The 17,567-nt window shown below is 37.3% G+C and overlaps 1 protein-coding gene across 21 annotated transcripts in view; it reads left to right on the top strand.

Annotated features, from left to right (window-relative positions):
- GRM7 (glutamate metabotropic receptor 7) overlaps window positions 1-17,567 on the top strand; it is a 1,142,612-nt gene that overhangs the window by 566,425 nt on the left and 558,620 nt on the right. For 20 of the 21 annotated variants that reach the window (XR_014232667.1, XR_014232668.1, XR_014232670.1 and 17 more), the window contains one exon: window positions 9,250-9,466. Coding sequence is in view for 9 of the 21 variants with exons in the window: in XM_082347526.1 (XP_082203652.1) it covers window positions 9,250-9,466 (217 nt within the window). In the remaining 12 variants the exon portion in view is untranslated. The remainder of the gene's footprint in view (window positions 1-9,249; window positions 9,467-17,567) is intronic. The other variant, XR_014232669.1, reaches the window with a different exon arrangement.

Below are 17,567 nucleotides of genomic sequence, written 5' to 3'. Positions count from 1 at the left end.
CACACACACCACACACACCTCGCACACACACGGATACTTTGCATTGTCTGCAGTCATTTCTAACGATGACAACTGCAGGATATACTACTGGCATCTAGTGACAGAGGTCAGGGATGCTTCTAAACATTCTACACTTCCCACTGTACAAAGAATTATCTGACCCCATATGTCAATAGTACTAAGATCAAGAGATGCTGCTCTACAGAGATTTGACATTTGTACTGCTAGCAAAACACCTTAAAGGTCACCCTTGAGTGTTTGAAAAACCAAACCTCTTGGTGTGAGAATCTGGCCCTCAGAGCCTGAAAGAGATCTACGATCATTTCTAATATGTTGAGAAATGTTAAAACACTTACTTTGGTTACTTTTTGTTTCTTAATATATAGTTGTTTATAGGGATATTGGACAGAGATAATTCAGAGACATGTAAGATTAGGAAGGACCCTGATAGGTCATAAAAATTATTTCCGCCCTTTTCTTCTCTCCGTTTGCCTGGTAAAATGTACACTGGTGATTTCTGTGGTGCCATATTGGGAGGGAAATTTTCCTTTGTCCGTTGTCTTTTTATGCTATGGATATATGGGTAGAGGTATTTCTCCAATCTACAGAAGGCCACAGAAAGCCTATTTACATACTACACACGCATGCAACCTTTCACACACTTGTAACCAAGATGCCTATCTAAGCAAATAACACTGGACAGAAGAGCCCTGTATGTGACTATGGTACATACAGTTTTCATTTTGTAAATATTCCATGTTTGCCCTGTGGTATAGCTTGGGCTCATATGATTAGCCTCATTTTATGGGTAGAGAAATAATCCTGGAGAGTGTGTCTCACTTGATGGCAGCTACATGTGTTGCTATTTGGGCGACTATAAACCACCCAAAAGTTATAGCTTTCTCCTGATCTTCTATGTTTCATAGGAAATAGGGAGAGACAAGTTTTATCTCCAGCGCTGTTTCTAACGTTTGCCAAGTGTGAGATGTGAAAGATACTATGTTTTCCTCCCTTCCCCTGGCAAAATCATCATCTTCATCGTCATCATCAGTAACCACAGCCTTATATTATTTCCTCTCAGGCATTTCAGTAAGAAGATTTTTTCTTTTGTCTATGAATTCTGACCTCGCCTTGATACTGCATCTCACTTGTTCACCTTGGTCTAGGTCAGGTCATGTGATTTCCCTTGAGTCAGCCATGTAGCTTAAAGGAACCCTGTGTTCTGATAGGCTGGCTTGTGTCACACACAGCATCTGGATCCTGCAGTACCACCATCTCCTCATAAACTACAGGAACAGAGTGATGTGGAAGGCAAAACAGTCAATATTCATGACAATAATATCTGTATCAACTATAGGGTGTTACAAAGTCTCATGAGATTATATATGTAAAGTATTTCACCTCCAAAAGCCTGGTATATAGAGAGATTTAATAAAGCAATAATAATAAAAAATAATAGATAACATTCTTTAAAATATTTATTAGACAAATTTGACTTGCAATCCACACATAAAATTACTTGGTTCTAAGAAAATGGTTACTACCACTTACAGAATGTTAATGTATTTGGTGTCATACAATTAAAGAAATGAAAGGCAAAGGAAAAAGAGTTGCAATACTTGATGATAATCTTTGTTGTGAGGAATTTAAGGTTGAGTGAAATTCCAGACTTTAAACACATTCAAAATTATTAGTCATTCCTCAGTACTTTGAAATAAATACTATCAAAAATCAGAACTGACGCCCAGCCATCCTAATATGAGCAGAGATGTTACCTAGAGAAGAGATACATGTAAATCACGGAGAGTGGTGCTTCAAAGAATGAGCCTGAATGGATTATTTGACCATTTTTCCTTTTGGGGGGAATCCATATCAATAAAGCTTAATAAGAACTAAGAGTGAAATTACTGCTGACTGTGAACTTAATAATGCCCCACTGGGAGTTCATTAATATCTCAACAGGTACACTGAAGCATTATCTTAATTGCTCATGATGCTTCCAAAAATTGCCTTTTACAAGTTTTGTGGAAACTCCCCTCTGGAGCAGGTGTTAGTACATTTTGGATTGCCTTTCTTGGCTGTGCAGATTCCCCAGGAACCTGGTGGGGCCGTAAACCTCATTTACCTTTCCAAAGGTAAGAAGTTCCCAGGTGACTGACTTTGTTATAGGCGCTACCCTTATAATATAAAGAAGAAGAAGAAGCTCAAAATGCATGAAACAAATTTCAGATCTTTCATTTTTTTCTACATAAATGAAATGGTTCTACTTTTTAAAATAAATGTTTAGTATTTATTTTTCATGGCAAGTTCATGTTGGAATAGGAGCAACAGTTTGGATTTTTAAAATATTTGCGTTATTGTGATCTAGTCCACGTCTGGATTTGGATCTTCAGTTATTTTGACAGATGTTGACACTAAGATGATGCCTAAAGGAGTGTGTTTCCAAGCCTGTGGGATCCCTTTGCCTTTAGAGTGATTATGGGATAAAACTAAATTTAGAAGGGTTCTATCTTGTCAACACTTAGAAAGTAAAAGTTTTGCTTTACACCAAGTTTGTCTTGCAGAGTTAGAGTGAACTCTGGGCACTGTGGTGTATGGTGCTTGGAGTTGCCAGGTCTCAGGCATAGAGGAAAAGAAACCAGAGTGAACAATCCCCTAAATGACTCCCTAGGTCCTTTTACCTTTGAACCCCAATCCATTGCCAGCTTGTTCTACCTGCCAGTGATGAAGAAGGAAATCCCAGGGAAAAATGTGCCAGGGAAAAGAAAGAGTGACAAAAGTGTTTGCTGCTGTGACTTCAGCTGCCCCTCAGAGCCCCTCCCACGGCAAGGATAACTCCCAAGTGCTGTGGGTCCCTCTGGCCACACCAACGCTGTGCAGGAGGGATTCTGTTTCCTTCAGATTATTTCATTCATTACTTCACTGGCTTACTCTTTTATTCAACAAATAATGATAAGGTTCATATTCTGTACCCAGTGCAGTGCTATCCAGTCATGATTAAATGATGAACAAGGTCAGTACTCTCCAGGAAAGGTGCGAACAATAAACAGATAAACAGATAATTGTTTAATGAGAGTTGTGACACTTCTAACCAAAGAAAACTAGTGCTCCAGAAAAACTCATCAATTGACTCCTGCTTTCTAGGGCAAATATGGGAGAGGTTAGGAGGGAGCCTTGAGCACCTCCTAGTGAGTGGTGTGTGCCACTAATTGGATAGAATTTAACTTTGGGTGATTCTTTCAGTCCACCTAAAGAATTCAGTCACCACAATCACTTGTATTGGAGAGGTACAAATATTGATGACTTGAAAGTTTTTTACAGTGTGTAGAAGATGTAAGTTACTTAAATGTTCATTTTGATTTTCTTGAAAGTAGTTTTCCCCTAGCCTGTTTCTCTTAGATTAACAGAAATTCTTAAATATGCATAAATATTTTAAAAGTTAAATTAGAGTGAATTGGGTCTTCCTTTTCCTATTTTAAGAATAATGTATGGATTGGGAAAATGTTACATCTGATGACTTGAAGAATGTTGTTTTTATTTCTTTTACTGTTTGCTTTACAGTGCTTAAAAGGTATCAGTAAAGTTGACTTGTACATAAATTTTATTTTATTTTATTTATTTATTTTTTTAACATCTTTATTGGCGTATAATTGCTTTACAATGGTGTGTTAGTTTCTGCTTTATAACATAGTGAATCAGCTATACATATACATATATCCCCATATCCCCTCCCTCTTGTGTCTCCCTCCCACCCTCCCTATCCCACCCCTCTAGGTGGTCACAAAGCACCAAGCTGATCTCCCTGTGCTATGCGGCTGCTTCCCACTAGCTAGCTATTTTACGTTTGGTAGTGTATATATGTCCATGCCACTCTCTCACTTTGTCACATCTTACCCTTTCCCCTCCCCATATCCTCAAGTCCATTCTCTAGTAGGTCTGTGTCTTTATTCCCATCTTGCCCCTAGGTTCTTCATGACCTTTTTTTTTTTTTCCCTTAGATTCCATATCTATGTGTTAGCATACGGTATTTGTTTTTCTCTTTCTGACTTACTTCACTCTGTAGGACAGACTCTAGGTCCATCCACCTCACTACAAATAACTCAATTTCGTTTCTTTATATGGCTGAGTAATATTCCATTGTATATATGTGCCACATCTTCTTTATCCATTCATCTGTTGATGGACACTTAGGTTGCTTCCACGTCCTGGCTATTGTAAATAGAGCTGCAGTGAACATTTTGGTACATGACTCTTTTTGAATTATGGTTTTCTCAAGGTATATGCCCAGTAGTGGGATTGCTGGGTCATATGGTAGTTCTATTTTTAGTTTTTTAAGGAACCTCAATACTGTTCTCCATAGTGGCCGTATCAATTTACATTCCCACCAACAGTGCAAGAGGGTTCCCTTTTCTCCACACCCTCTCCAGCATTTATTGTTTGTAGATTTTTTGATGATAGCCATTCTGACTGGTGTGAGATGATATCTCATTGTAGTTTTGATTTGCATTTCTCTAATGATTAATGATGTTGAGCATTCTTTCATGTGTTTGCTGGCAATCTGTGTATCTTCTTTGGAGAAATGTCAGTTTAGGTCTTCGGCCCATTTTTGGATTGGGTTGTTTGTTTTTTTGATGTTGAGATGCATGAGCTGCTTGTAAATTTTGGAGATTAACCCTTTGTCAGCTGCTTCATTTGCAAATATTTTCTCCCATTCTGAGGGTTGTCTTTTGGTCTTGTTTATGGTTTCCTTTGCTGTGCAAAAGCTTTTAAGTTTCATTAGGTCCCATTTGTTTATTTGTGTTTTTATTTCCATTTCTCTAGGAGGTGGGTCAAAAAGGATCTTGCTGTGATTTATGTCATAGAGTGTTCTGCCTATGTTTTTCTCTAAGAGTTTAATAGTGTCTGCCCTTACATTTAGGTCTTTAATCCATTTTGAGTTTATTTTTGTGTATGGTGTTAGGGAGTGTTCTAATTTCATAGTTTTACATGTAGCTGTCCAGTTTTCCCAGCACCACTTATTGAAGAGGCTGTCTTTTCTCCATTGTATATTCTTGCCTCCTTTATCAAAGATAAGGTGACCATATGTGCGTGGGTTTATCTCTGGGCTTTCTATCCTGTTCCATTGATCTATATTTCTGTTTTTGTGCCAGTACCATACTGTCTTGATTACTGTGGATTTGTAGTATAGTTTGAAGTCAGGGAGCCTGATTCCTCCAGCTCCATTTTTCTTTCTCAAGATTGCTTTGGCTATTCGGGGTCTTTTGCGTTTCCATACAAATTGTGAAATTTTTTGTTCTAGTTCTGTGAAAAATGCCTACATAATTTTTAAATGATAATTTAAAGGTGTGAGATGTTTTTAACCCTGTTTGGTACTCAACATTAGCAAAACCATTTTTGTGTGATAGGCAAATATTTTATAAAGAGTAAAGAACAACAGATTACAATGAGATGAAAATTTAGTCCTACAATAAAGATGAAAATTTTTTTGGTTTTTAAAATGGGGAAAGAGAGGCTCAAAGGGAGATGGGATATTTATTTTCATGTTGCAGAAGTGTGATTACACTAAATTGTCTTCATCAAAAGATCAGTTCTACATTTCTGAAGGAGACTGGCAAGGGGGTAGAGTTTCAGTAGCAGAAAAGGAAAGTATAGCTATGATATCAAGGGGAGTGTGTCAGTTAATCACTAAAGATGACTAATAATAATTTGGTCAGTTTCAGGTACCAGTTATAATACATACTTCAAAATAACTACTCTGTAGACTTAAACATTAGTTTGAAAACAGGTAACTAAATATACAGGATAATAGTTGATAAGTAACAGAGCATATTTCATAGGTTACATACACTCTTGCTGTTCTTCATCTCCTATTGCTGGGGGGAATTTCCTTATATAGCCATATTTTTATCTCAGAAATGAAATCCATTTGGTCGTTCGTTTCTTATTCTAGCATCATTATATGTATAATGTACAAATAATTACCCCTGAATATAGGATGTGTGTGTGATACTAAACGGACATATGAGTCTTAAGCTGCTAGGTGTTTCTTATTTATAATGGAAGGGATAAACCACGTATAGCAATCATTTCAATGGGTAGTGAGGAAATAAATCTGCTTCACCAGGATTTTCATTATTAAAATTTGGAGCACCGTTTAGAAAATGCATTTGCATTGGAGGCATTTCACAATCGCGATGTTTTACCACAGCTACATAAATGCAAATTTAAGTAGAGGGCTGGATGTATCTTTATTAGCACTTGTTCAAAGGTAGAAAGGGATTTTGGCAGGGAAGGCATCTGTGCAACAGCACAAAGATTTTACATTTCCACAAGTTGAAATTGATGGAATTGTATTGCCATGCTTGGCTTCTTCCTTTTTTATTTCAGGTAAGGAAAGGTGTTTCTCTTCCTCCCTCCCTCCCTCCCTCCCTCCCTCCTTTCCTTTAATTTTCACCCAAAGCCTTTATTCAGTTGATTTTTTCACCTAAAATTTTATAACCCTTGAACTATAAATGAAACATAGGAAACTCAATCTTTTCACATATTTGTATAAATTTTAATAAGACATTTATATAAAATGTTTTAACGACAGTCTAAGGGTGGCCTGTAAAATTGCTTTCAGCGGCTCTGTAGTCAGTACTATGGACAGAACTTGGCCTAGACTACAGTAATCTAATACCCTTCCTTATTTTATGCTTGTTGTTCAAATGTTTTAGCAACAATTCAGGAAAGTATCATAGTTAAGAGTTTAGAAGTTTGCATTAGGCTGTGTCAGGTTTGAGTATTGCTCTGTCTGTCTTACAACTTTGTGACCTAAGGCAAGGTCATAATCTACTTTCAAGTCTCAATTTCTTCTTTTGTAAAATGATTTAATAATAGTATAGTATACTAAAATATAGTGAAGACTTTTTACTGTTTGTTAGATAAGGTAATGCATATAAAACTTTTAGTGATAACCCACAAAGACCTACTGTATAGCACAGGGAAATATGCTCAATATTTTGTAATAACCTATAAGGGAAAAGAATCTGAAAATTTTCATATATATATATAACTGAATCACTGTGCTGTACACCTGAAACTATCACGATATTGTAAATCAACTATACTTAAATGAAAATAAATAAGTAAATAAATAAAATTTAAAACATTAAAAATAAACCCCAAACTTTTAGAATATTCTTGCCACATGATGAAGAGTTAAATAAATAGTACACATTATTTCTAAAGCAATAATGATAGAAATATGTAAACATATTTTCTTAGGACAGTGAGGGAAATGTTTTTGCTAAGGTGTCACAGAGAACTTGGGAAGTCAAATGTGGAGAATGTGTAAACTTAGTAAGAAAACACACACTTTTCTCTCTTCTGGTTGTCGTTACCCCATGTATTAAGTACCCACACTGTCCCAGGCATCATGCTAAGCAATGCACATTTGTTATTCCTGCCCTTCAAAACAATCTTATACTAATTAATAATGTAACCAACTCAGTGAGGTGAAATATTCACCACAGTGAACACTAGTGAACAGAAACATGAGGCTTCAATTCCAGATCTTCTCAATACCAAATCCCATTTTATTTCTACTGCACTTCACTACCCCTATAATTGAGGAGTTACTCAGGTGCAGACCGTCGGGAGACTTGGAGGCTTTCTCACAGTGGCTTTGGATTTCGAGTCAGGAACGGAGAGCCTGCCCCTGGTGGTCATAGAGCAGAACTGCATCAGGGATGGGCTGCATGGAAAATGGTGGGTCATCTACCGTCAGGGCAAGACTTGACTGTAATGTTCACCTGGAAAGGCTGGTGGAGAAATGAGCTTTACAGAGGTGGTAACCAGCTTTGAACAATGTCAAATGGGTAAACTTGAGGCAAATTGCCCTGAAAAAAGAAAAGTAGGTTAATATTGAGTAGAATTATCAGGGCTCAAAGAATTAACTTGAGTGTAGCTTTGACATCTTTGGGGCAAAGAGTTGCACTGTTGGGCTTTGTCTGAGCAAAGATCAAAACTGGCTTTTAGATACATGAGAAATATTTATGCTAAAACAAGGGTAAGTCCTGGGAGAATTTACAGCCAGAATTTTGTAGGAGTTGATCATTCTTACAGGTAGATAAATCATACCTATCATAGTCTTCTGCATGCTAGTGTTAAGAGAAACAGCTGGGGAGCATTCATTGTAAAAGTAACTAGCTTAGAGAGCCTGATGTTAGACCCTAAGCCATGCTCCTCATCTATGGCTGCTTCAGGTCTTCTCCTAGAGTATTTGGGATCCTGGGTAAATATTTTTTTTCAAGGTTTCTCTCTAAATGAGTAATTTTCTTTAACTAAAATCAGCATGTCAGGACTACTCAGGTAATCTAATCTCAAATGATCCTGAGAAAATAAATACTGTGCCAGTCAAGAGGAATAATCTGCTCATTAAATTGTCCTCTTGGATCCAGGGTCCTGCTCTAGGATGATCTATATAGGCACAAGTTCTAGAACTCCTTGAGACATCTGGTTAATCCCACGTGCAGTAGAGGGTCAGAGAATTCTCTAAAGGCAAAAAAATGGGAATCAGAGGTCCATGTGGCTCCACTCAATCAGGACTGTCAGCTCTCTCTCAGCATCCAAATGAAACTTACACAATTTTGAGAAAGGCCCTCCAAAGTGCCAGAAGAGCTGAAATGATGGTGTTGGGGCAGGGAACCCCCTTACCTGGGTCTAAGGGTGTTAGTGAGCTATCAATACTTCATAATGTTCTTGTGAAGAATAAATTAAATAATGCATGCAGCTTACTTAGATATTTCCTCATAGGTGATCAGCACTCAGTCAATGTTAGATGGCTAATGACATGTACCAGTATTCATGAGATGTGTCAACTAAACCAATTTCTATACACGCTCCAGTTAGGCTGTTGTGTCTTTTGTTTCTATTAATGTATAAGAAGTAAAGCATGATTCACAATGTTAGCCAGAATGGTTAAAGTTATTTTTCCTCCCAACCATCATGCTCTATGTAATTCCCATTCCATCCCCATTCCTTTCTCCAAGACGAGAAAAAAGGCCAAAGCATAAAAGTAGATGCTTCTTGTGCTGTTAAGAGGTGGTTGATTGCATTTAGGTGGTCTACACTTCCATGATATGTGTGGCAAAACACACTTCTTCTTTGGAGCTCAAGCCCTGTATTTTAAGTAAATTGTCATAAGTATACATGAATCTCTCACATCCTGATGGTGTGCCCTCATGTGGTGATTTCTTATCTTTTCAGATCCCCCAGATTAGTTATGCATCAACGGCACCCGAGTTAAGTGATGACCGTCGCTATGACTTCTTCTCTCGCGTGGTTCCGCCCGATTCCTTCCAAGCCCAGGCCATGGTAGACATCGTAAAGGCCCTGGGTTGGAATTATGTGTCTACTCTCGCATCGGAAGGAAGTTATGGAGAGAAAGGTGTGGAATCCTTCACGCAGATTTCCAAAGAGGCAGGTAGGAAGAGATTGCAATGATCAAGATGACCCTCTTTGAATGTCTGTGGCTTGTAGAGCTCTTTCAATCTTTATTAAACAAACACTATTGGTAATCGCCCTATCCCTACGCTCATGTTTCCCCTTGCCTGTGAAGTAAATTTGCAAAGTCTTCATTTAAAACGCTTTGTTGTTTTGGAAGAGAATATTTTCAAAACTATGAAACTGAAATCCCTTTAAGTATTAGTGGAAGAAATGGAGAGAAAAAAATAGGTACTAAAATTGATATCTGACTTCTGTGTAATAGATAATAGTGTGGATTGCAGGCTGTATATGGAAACATGAGCAGGTGTGGCTAAATGTGCCTCTTCATGTGTCCTTTCTCTCCGCCGCTCTCCAAAATGGAGAGAATTGTTTAAATTATGAGAACCCAACCACAGGGACACTTTGCTTTGAAGGGGAATGACACTGAGGGCTCTGAATGACTTGGCCAAAACAAAATTAAGTAAATTATCCAGGCAGTAGAATGTACTTAGACAAATAGTCTTTGAAACTTTAGATTCTTTTGAGAAAAAGACAGTTCTGTTAGGTGGCATTTGGAGAAGATTCTTTTATGTATGTTTATTAAGCTCAAAATGGAGGTAATGGGTTTGAATGTTTGGCCAGCTGCCTTCCATCGGGCAGATTTTGAAAAAACGAGACAAAATCTTCAAACTTAGGAATCATGACAATAAATACGCAGGCTTCCCCATATGGAAGTATTGGATCTAGTAAACATATTTATTTTTTTTTAAATGCATGCTTGGATATTCCTAAAAAGCTCTTAGGCTAAAGTCTGGTCCTCAGTTTTGATGGTAAGAATATTATCCAACTTGTCATTGACCAGAATAGTTAACTAACCATAAAGCAAACAAACAAGCAAGGCAGTAGAGACAGAGGTTCTTTTCACGAGGAAAGATGTCATAAATCCTGAAGACATGGCTTTAAGTATTTTGCTTTCAGACTACAGACATCCTCAGGCATGTAATGCTCCCACATATAGATGGTGTGTCTTTACATGGCTACTGAAAGAAGGAAGCCCCAACTTGTTTGTGAATCTTGTGCTTTTAACTCAGCACCTTATCATGATCTCTAATTTGAAAATTTCATTGGAGGGCTGGGTCAGTCTTTGTACTCTTCCTTTTGGCTGAAATACTGTCACTGTTAACACCTTTGACTGCCGAGCTCCTAGTCATTTACAGGGCTCATCCTAAACGCCATTTCTAGGTTCAAGCAAACGTGCACACAAAACTTCCTGGATTCTGTCTGCTTGGTCTTGTGTTTCTACTGGCTCCTCCCACAATAGTTATCATTCATTAGCATAATTTGCTGCTGTTGTTGATTTCTGTCTTGTCCCATAGACTCTAAGAGAGATGGTGTCTGTCTGAGTCACTACTGTAGTCCCAGCTGCTTTGTTTCTAAGGGAAACATTTCTGGTATAATTCAGCGAGAAACTTTCTGATTAGGGAAGAAATCTTAACTCTGGCCTTGCGTCTTGCATGCTGTGACTTATAAGACTCATTAACAACTGAATTCATGAATCTTTAAAGAAAAGCCTAACCACTTTTGATAGCTATGTGCTTGTTTCTTTCTTTGTTTCTTTGACTACTGCTTTGACCACAATAATGTGAGAGGCCCACTTAAGGACATATCTAAAATATGGGCATAATAGCCAATAGGTAAGACAAGATGAAGAGAAAATATGGGTAAAATAGTAAGATAAAGCTCAGAAATAAAGTTCAAATACCTTCTTGTTCTACATAATTGCTGCAAGTGGATCTCAAATTTAATACTGCACTTTGTACTGGACAAAGCAAAGGACACTACCCAGTTTGTTACAAAATGTACAGTGTTCAGAAGGTCAAAATCATGTTGATTGTTCAATAAGGACAGGATCAAGACAAATGTTGGCCTTTATAAAAGACTATTCTATAGACAGGTCAGTGGTGAGTTTCATAAGGTTGTTTATTCCTGGTGTCGCTTAGCGAAAACTTAAGATATGAGTCTGCTGTATGACTCTTCAAAAAAGAAAAGTTTTGGTAATATGGTCTGGGCTCCCCAGCTCATAATTTTAGCTAATCATATCAATATATTGAAATGACCCAACTCAAAAATAAAATTGTATTATTGGCAGCCATTTTGGATGAAATCCTTCAATCTGAAAGCCTTTGAATTTGGGGATGAGTGTAACTAAACAGCCAGCTGCTGAAATGCCAGAAAACATTGAGGGTTCAGGTAATGTATTGCAATCAGTTCTTCTTCACCTTAAGTATTATGATAGTTGACGTGTATTTATATTAAATTTCTTTGGAACCGTAGCATATGTGCAATTAATTTAAGTGAATTCACTTGTGTGCTTAACAAACACCCCTTCGTTCAACTCCCTACCCATCCCTTCAAAAAAGAGGAGATAAAGAGGAGGGAAAATTATAATTGAAATGGAGTATGGTAAGTTTACTCAGTGTGTGTATTACTTCAGAAAACACCTGAGATGGGAAACATGATTCCATCGTTTCTTCAGTGGGTGTCACTTCTGTGGGCCTCTCATATCGTGAGCATCTTGCTAACCCAAAGGTGATTCCAGTGTATAGAGATACAGATTCATATTCCACGACCTCTAAGAAGAATCCAACTACTTCCTCTGATTTTTAGTCAAAGAAACAGCAATATATTCTAATTCAGAATACAAAGAAAAAGAATTTTTAAAATTTGCCCTTTTGGAATTTCGGGGAAGTATGCATACTTAGGGAATTTTAGGGAATTTTCAAGGGTAATTTTGAATGTTTACTTTTTTCCTTTGCCTGCTGCTTCTAGAACCTTACCCTCAAGAAAGATACAAGCCAAGGTGTATCTGTGGGAGAGGCAGTGTGGCATATACATAAGCAAGCACTGAGGTATCAGAAAGACCTGGATTTGAATAATGGGCTCCATTGCTTCTGTGCTGTACAACTTTTGACACATGATTGAACTTTCCAAGCCTCAGATTCCTAATATAGAGAATGAGATTAATGATGATCAGATTGGTAAAATAAATAAGATCATGTATGGGAACACAACACCCAGTGACACCTAATTCTTAGTGTTCTGCACTAGTTTCCTATAAATCAGTAGCATTATTGCTTGAGTTTCAAAAGTTTGAAAATAACTAGTGATAGATAACATTTGCCTTTAGTTATAACTCAAAGGTTATTTATATATATTTATATATAAATATGCATATATTTATATATGTAATAGAATAGCTGAGTTGCTATTCTTTTTCTTAATTTGAATAATATTTATTTATCCTTGGGGTTTTTTGTTTTGGGGATGTATGTTTATTCCTTTTTTAATTTAATTTAATTTTTTTATACAGCAGGTTCTTATTATCTGTTTTATACATGTTAGTGTATATATGTCAATCCCAATCTCCCAGTTCATCCCACCACCACCCCCCGCCCCTGCTTTCCCCCGTTGGTGTCCATACATTCTCTACATCTGTGTCTCTATTTCTGCCTTGCAAACCAGTTTATCTGTACCATTTTTCTTGATTCCACATATACATGTTAATATACGATATTTGTTTTTCTCTTTCTGACTTACTTCACTCTGTAGGACAGTCTCTAGGTCCATCCACGTCCCTACAAATGACCCAGTTTCGTTCCTTTTTATGGCTGAGTAATATTCCATTGTATTTATGTACCATATCTTCTTTATCCATTCGTCTATCAGTGGGCATTTAGGTTGCTTCCATTACCTGGCTATTATAAATAGTGCTGCAACGAATATTGGGGTGCATGTGTCTTTTTGAGTTATGGTTGCTATTCTTACTAATATGCTTCCATCATATAAGAAGCATAACAAGAAAAGGAAGTGAGCTACTCAGGTTGTCCTATGTATGTGGTGTGTGTGTGTGAGGGTGGGGGGAGAGCACGAGCATAAGCTCGATGTTGTTTCTGTGTTCTGCTGGAAGGTTCCAAGGAGTTACTTCCATTCTTTCTAAACAGTTTGACTTTGAAGATTGTGGTTCTTCTTCTTTATAAATGTCTGTAAGAGCTTCACTCTGTTAAAATGCTTTAGTTCCAAAGTTTAGACTTAAGTCCTGAACCAAAGGCTGCTTGTAAAACTGGAGCCTGAAGGATCTCCACTATGCATGTAGGCATAGAACATGGGGTGCACGCTCCTTTGTCAGACTCTGATAGAACAATCAAGACAATGATGTCAGAAAAAGAAGCCATCCTTCAGCAGGGGGCCATCTAATTTGTCTGGGACTTGAGGGCTTACATACAGTTTCTCTAAGCTGTCAGAAAACCTCAGTAATTTTCCTCTCATGTATAGTCATGAGATATTTAAATATGCCTGGATGCTGCTCCTTGTTGAACTTGCAGAAAGGACTGAAACATGATTTTCTCAGATGATGAGATTGTTGCAAAACAGTTACATTTCCAAAAATCGCCCTCTATATTTGAATGGATGCACATGCAGTATCGACAAAAGCAATTTATTGATTAGTATCACAGAGAATGAGAGACTATTCACTCCCAATATGCTTTAAAATTCATGTCAACATAATAAACTAAACAGAGTAAATTAGACATAAAGACTCCTTTTTCTAAGTGAGGGGCAAAGGAAATGCTTATGATATCGTAAGTCACTAATATAGTCCAGATCATTTGAACCAAATTTGGGTCAAGGTTTACAAGAGTAAGGACATCACATACAACTCTTCTAGTCTGCCAGACAATTTTCAGGAGAATCCCATGACCACTGCTTCACAATATGACAAAAATAGTCATGATTTGTTACTGCCATGGTGTCGTGAGACATATCAACTGTTCAAAACCAGAAAGAATATTTGAGCTATCTTTTGATATTTCATGCCAATCACTTAATACAGTTATTTCAGTTATTCTCATTATTAATCAGGTAAACTCTAGAACTTGTTTTTATTTAATACTTTTTCTTGACCTAGAATATTCTTACCTAGCATAACTAGGTGAAGATTTAATTGACTATTAGTAACTATTATTCAGTCCTCCATTTTTTCTAGACCTTAGGAACTAGTTGGATTTGTTCATTATAGGATTCTGTTCTTATTCTTATTCTTTGCTTCACAGATGCAGTGCTCTCTTTCGTTGGGTTGTTGTCAGTCTTCCCCACCTGACTGTAACCTCTGTGAGGTCAAGGACTTTGCCTTGGGACCCTATCATCTAGCCTAACTTTTGGCGTTTACAAGGCATTCAGCAAATATTTGTTAAAGGAAAGAGAAAAGGAAGGAACAGTTGTATTTTTCCCTTTGCCTTTTAGGGAGAAAAAGGCGTGTAGAGGGAGGACTTATGATACATAATTTTTAGGATATATAATTTTGTGACTTGTGGGTCACAAAAATTGTATCCTAGATCTGTTTGCTCTGGTACGTCACAGTTACCCCCGCCCTAAATCTACTTTATTCTTCCGTGTTACTGTCTCCACACAAAATTTACAGCAGTGTGATGCAACAAGGCTATAATTCCCAATACCCCCACTTAGGTATCTGTGTTAAATTTGAGGATTTTCCAGTTTTTTGTTTTTTTTTTTTGTCTCTGTCTATATCATAGTGAATATAGAAAATTCTGAGACCTTTTAATGTCTGGTTGGAGTGTTTCCTTAATGAACTGTTTAGCGATCCCAGCTTAAATACAGGTGTTGAATAAGGACTTAATTTCAAAATACAAAATCACAAGCACTCTCATGATATCATCTATTTTCAGTTGTGCTTAAAACTAAACTGTAAGTTCCTCAATAAGAAGCTTTATTATTTTATTTTAATTTCTGGACCCTCAGTGGTTAGCACCACATTTTAGATTTTAACCCATACTGGATCTTTTAGCACATCTTGAGCATGTCCCCTCATCCCCATTATCTTTACAGTTACTTTAGTTCTGGGCTCCACTTTATTCACCGTGATTTACAGCTACAGTTACTCATGCCTCCAGATTAGCTCCTCCAATATAGTATCCATTTTACTAAAATGATCATCTTTCTAAAATACAAATACAGCCATTCTCTTATCTGTTCCTGGCTTCCCTTACCCCAGAGGATTGAGTAAAATGTGTCTAGCATGGAATATAGGTCCTTTCTGACCTGGTGTCTGATTTAATCACCCATCTCACTCCACACTAGGCCTGCCATCTTTAATTCCCACCTCAGGTCCCCATACACACACTCCTTGCCCCACCACAGTCTAACTTCTGTGGGTTTCAGGATATTCTGTGCCTTTGCTAACGCTTTGCTTTCTGTGTGGGTTACCAGCTAACTACAATCTATTTTTCCAAAACATAACTCCTTGGGAAAAAAAAGTTATCCCTGACTTAGTCTTCCTTCATGGTCCTATTTTGCATCACAGTGTGTACATTTGTCTTTTTAAATAGCACAGCACCTTAAAGTCCCTCTCCATGAATAAATTCATGGAGAATGACCAATCGATCAAGTCTTGATGAGAGAATGAGGCTGCATATCACTCCTAAGAGGCCAGATATTCATGTCGCCAGCTTCCTTCGAAGCTAGGGCACAGCCATGTCACCCAGTCTCGGCTAATCAGACACACCCAGACATACCCACCATAGATGGATCAAGAGCTAGGGACACAAAGAAGCAGGGGCCATGGAAAACCCATCTTGTTGACAGCAGCAGCAGTGATATCCGTGTTCCAGGGGTAGATGTGTTATCCAGCATGAAATGGCAGCAGTAGTGTAATCTCCAGCTTCCCATTTCCAAGAGTAGCAGCAGCAGTGCCCCAGCTACTTGGTTCTGTGGTACTGTTTTAGCTTTGATTCTGACAGCCTAGTGATCCTTTGTTCCAACTCATTTTGTAACTTTGGTTCCCTGGTCTCCCCGGTGATTCTGCAGATTATCCAAAATAATTTAAATAAATGTTTTTCTACTTAATCTAGAGAGACTTTACTTCAGACGTTTGGCTTTTACCTTCATTAATGTAATTGAAGAGTGTTACTTCTATGAGTTCTGTAACACCTTGTGCATAACTGTCATGGAATTTGTTGCATGTTACTGTGATCATTGTAATCTATCTCATCGTCTCCCATGTGAATGTGAGCTTATTTTTATTTTTTTCTTCCTTTTTTATTGAGGTATAATTGACATACAGCACTATGTAAGTTTTAGGTGTACAGCATGAAGATTTGGCTTACAAACATCATGAAATGATTATCACAGTCAGTTTAGTGACCATCCATCATCTCATATAGATACAGAATTAAAGAAATAGAAAAAAAATTGTGATGAAAACACTTAGAATCTACTCTCTTATCAACTCTCATGTATAACATACAGCAGTTATGTATTTTATCACTGAAAGTTTGTACCTTTTGTCTGCCTTCATTCAGTTCTGCCTCCCTCCACCCCTTGCCTCTGGTAACCACAAGTTTGACCTGTTTTTCTATGAGTTTGTTTGTTTGTTTTTGAAGTATAATTGACCTACAGCACTATGTCAGTTCCTGTCACACAATGTAGTGATTCAGTATTTCTATACATTTCAAAATGTTCACCATGATAAGTCTAGTTACATACAGTATGTCACCATACAACGATATTACATAGTTATTGACTATATTCCTCACACTGTACATTTCATATCCATGACTCATTTATTTTAGAATGTAAGTTTATTGAGGGCAGGAATTATGTTATATTTGACTTTCCATACTCGAGGATAATGTCCAACAAAGATTAGGCTCAATAAATGCACGCTGAATTTAAAAATACTCTACTAGTAACATAAGAGGCGATGACTCCAAGTTTGTAGTTGGTACAGTAAAACTGTTGGAAGATTTTCCAATTTTGGTTTTCTAAAGTTATCATTAATTGGCTATAATAAACTGACATTATAGAAGAAAAATAGGGAAAGAAATCTGGTGATAGGCCTACACTCATACATTGAATATCTGAGTACTTTCTTTGGGTGAGATACTCTTCCAGGATAAAAATAAGTAATAATTATAGTAGTAACAACAAAAAGACAAAAAAAAAGATCTGCTTTCTAAGACTAGAAATACATAAGTAGAGCAGTGAACACAGCCTTATTGGGGCATGCTGCAAAGGAGAACTCT

The sequence above is a fragment of the Balaenoptera borealis genome (assembly GCF_965194805.1).
Source record: "Balaenoptera borealis genome assembly, chromosome: 12".
In the NCBI taxonomy this organism is placed as follows: domain Eukaryota; kingdom Metazoa; phylum Chordata; class Mammalia; order Artiodactyla; family Balaenopteridae; genus Balaenoptera; species Balaenoptera borealis.
Note: the sequence above shows the minus strand (reverse complement) of the source record. Positions and strands in the feature narration are given on the sequence as shown.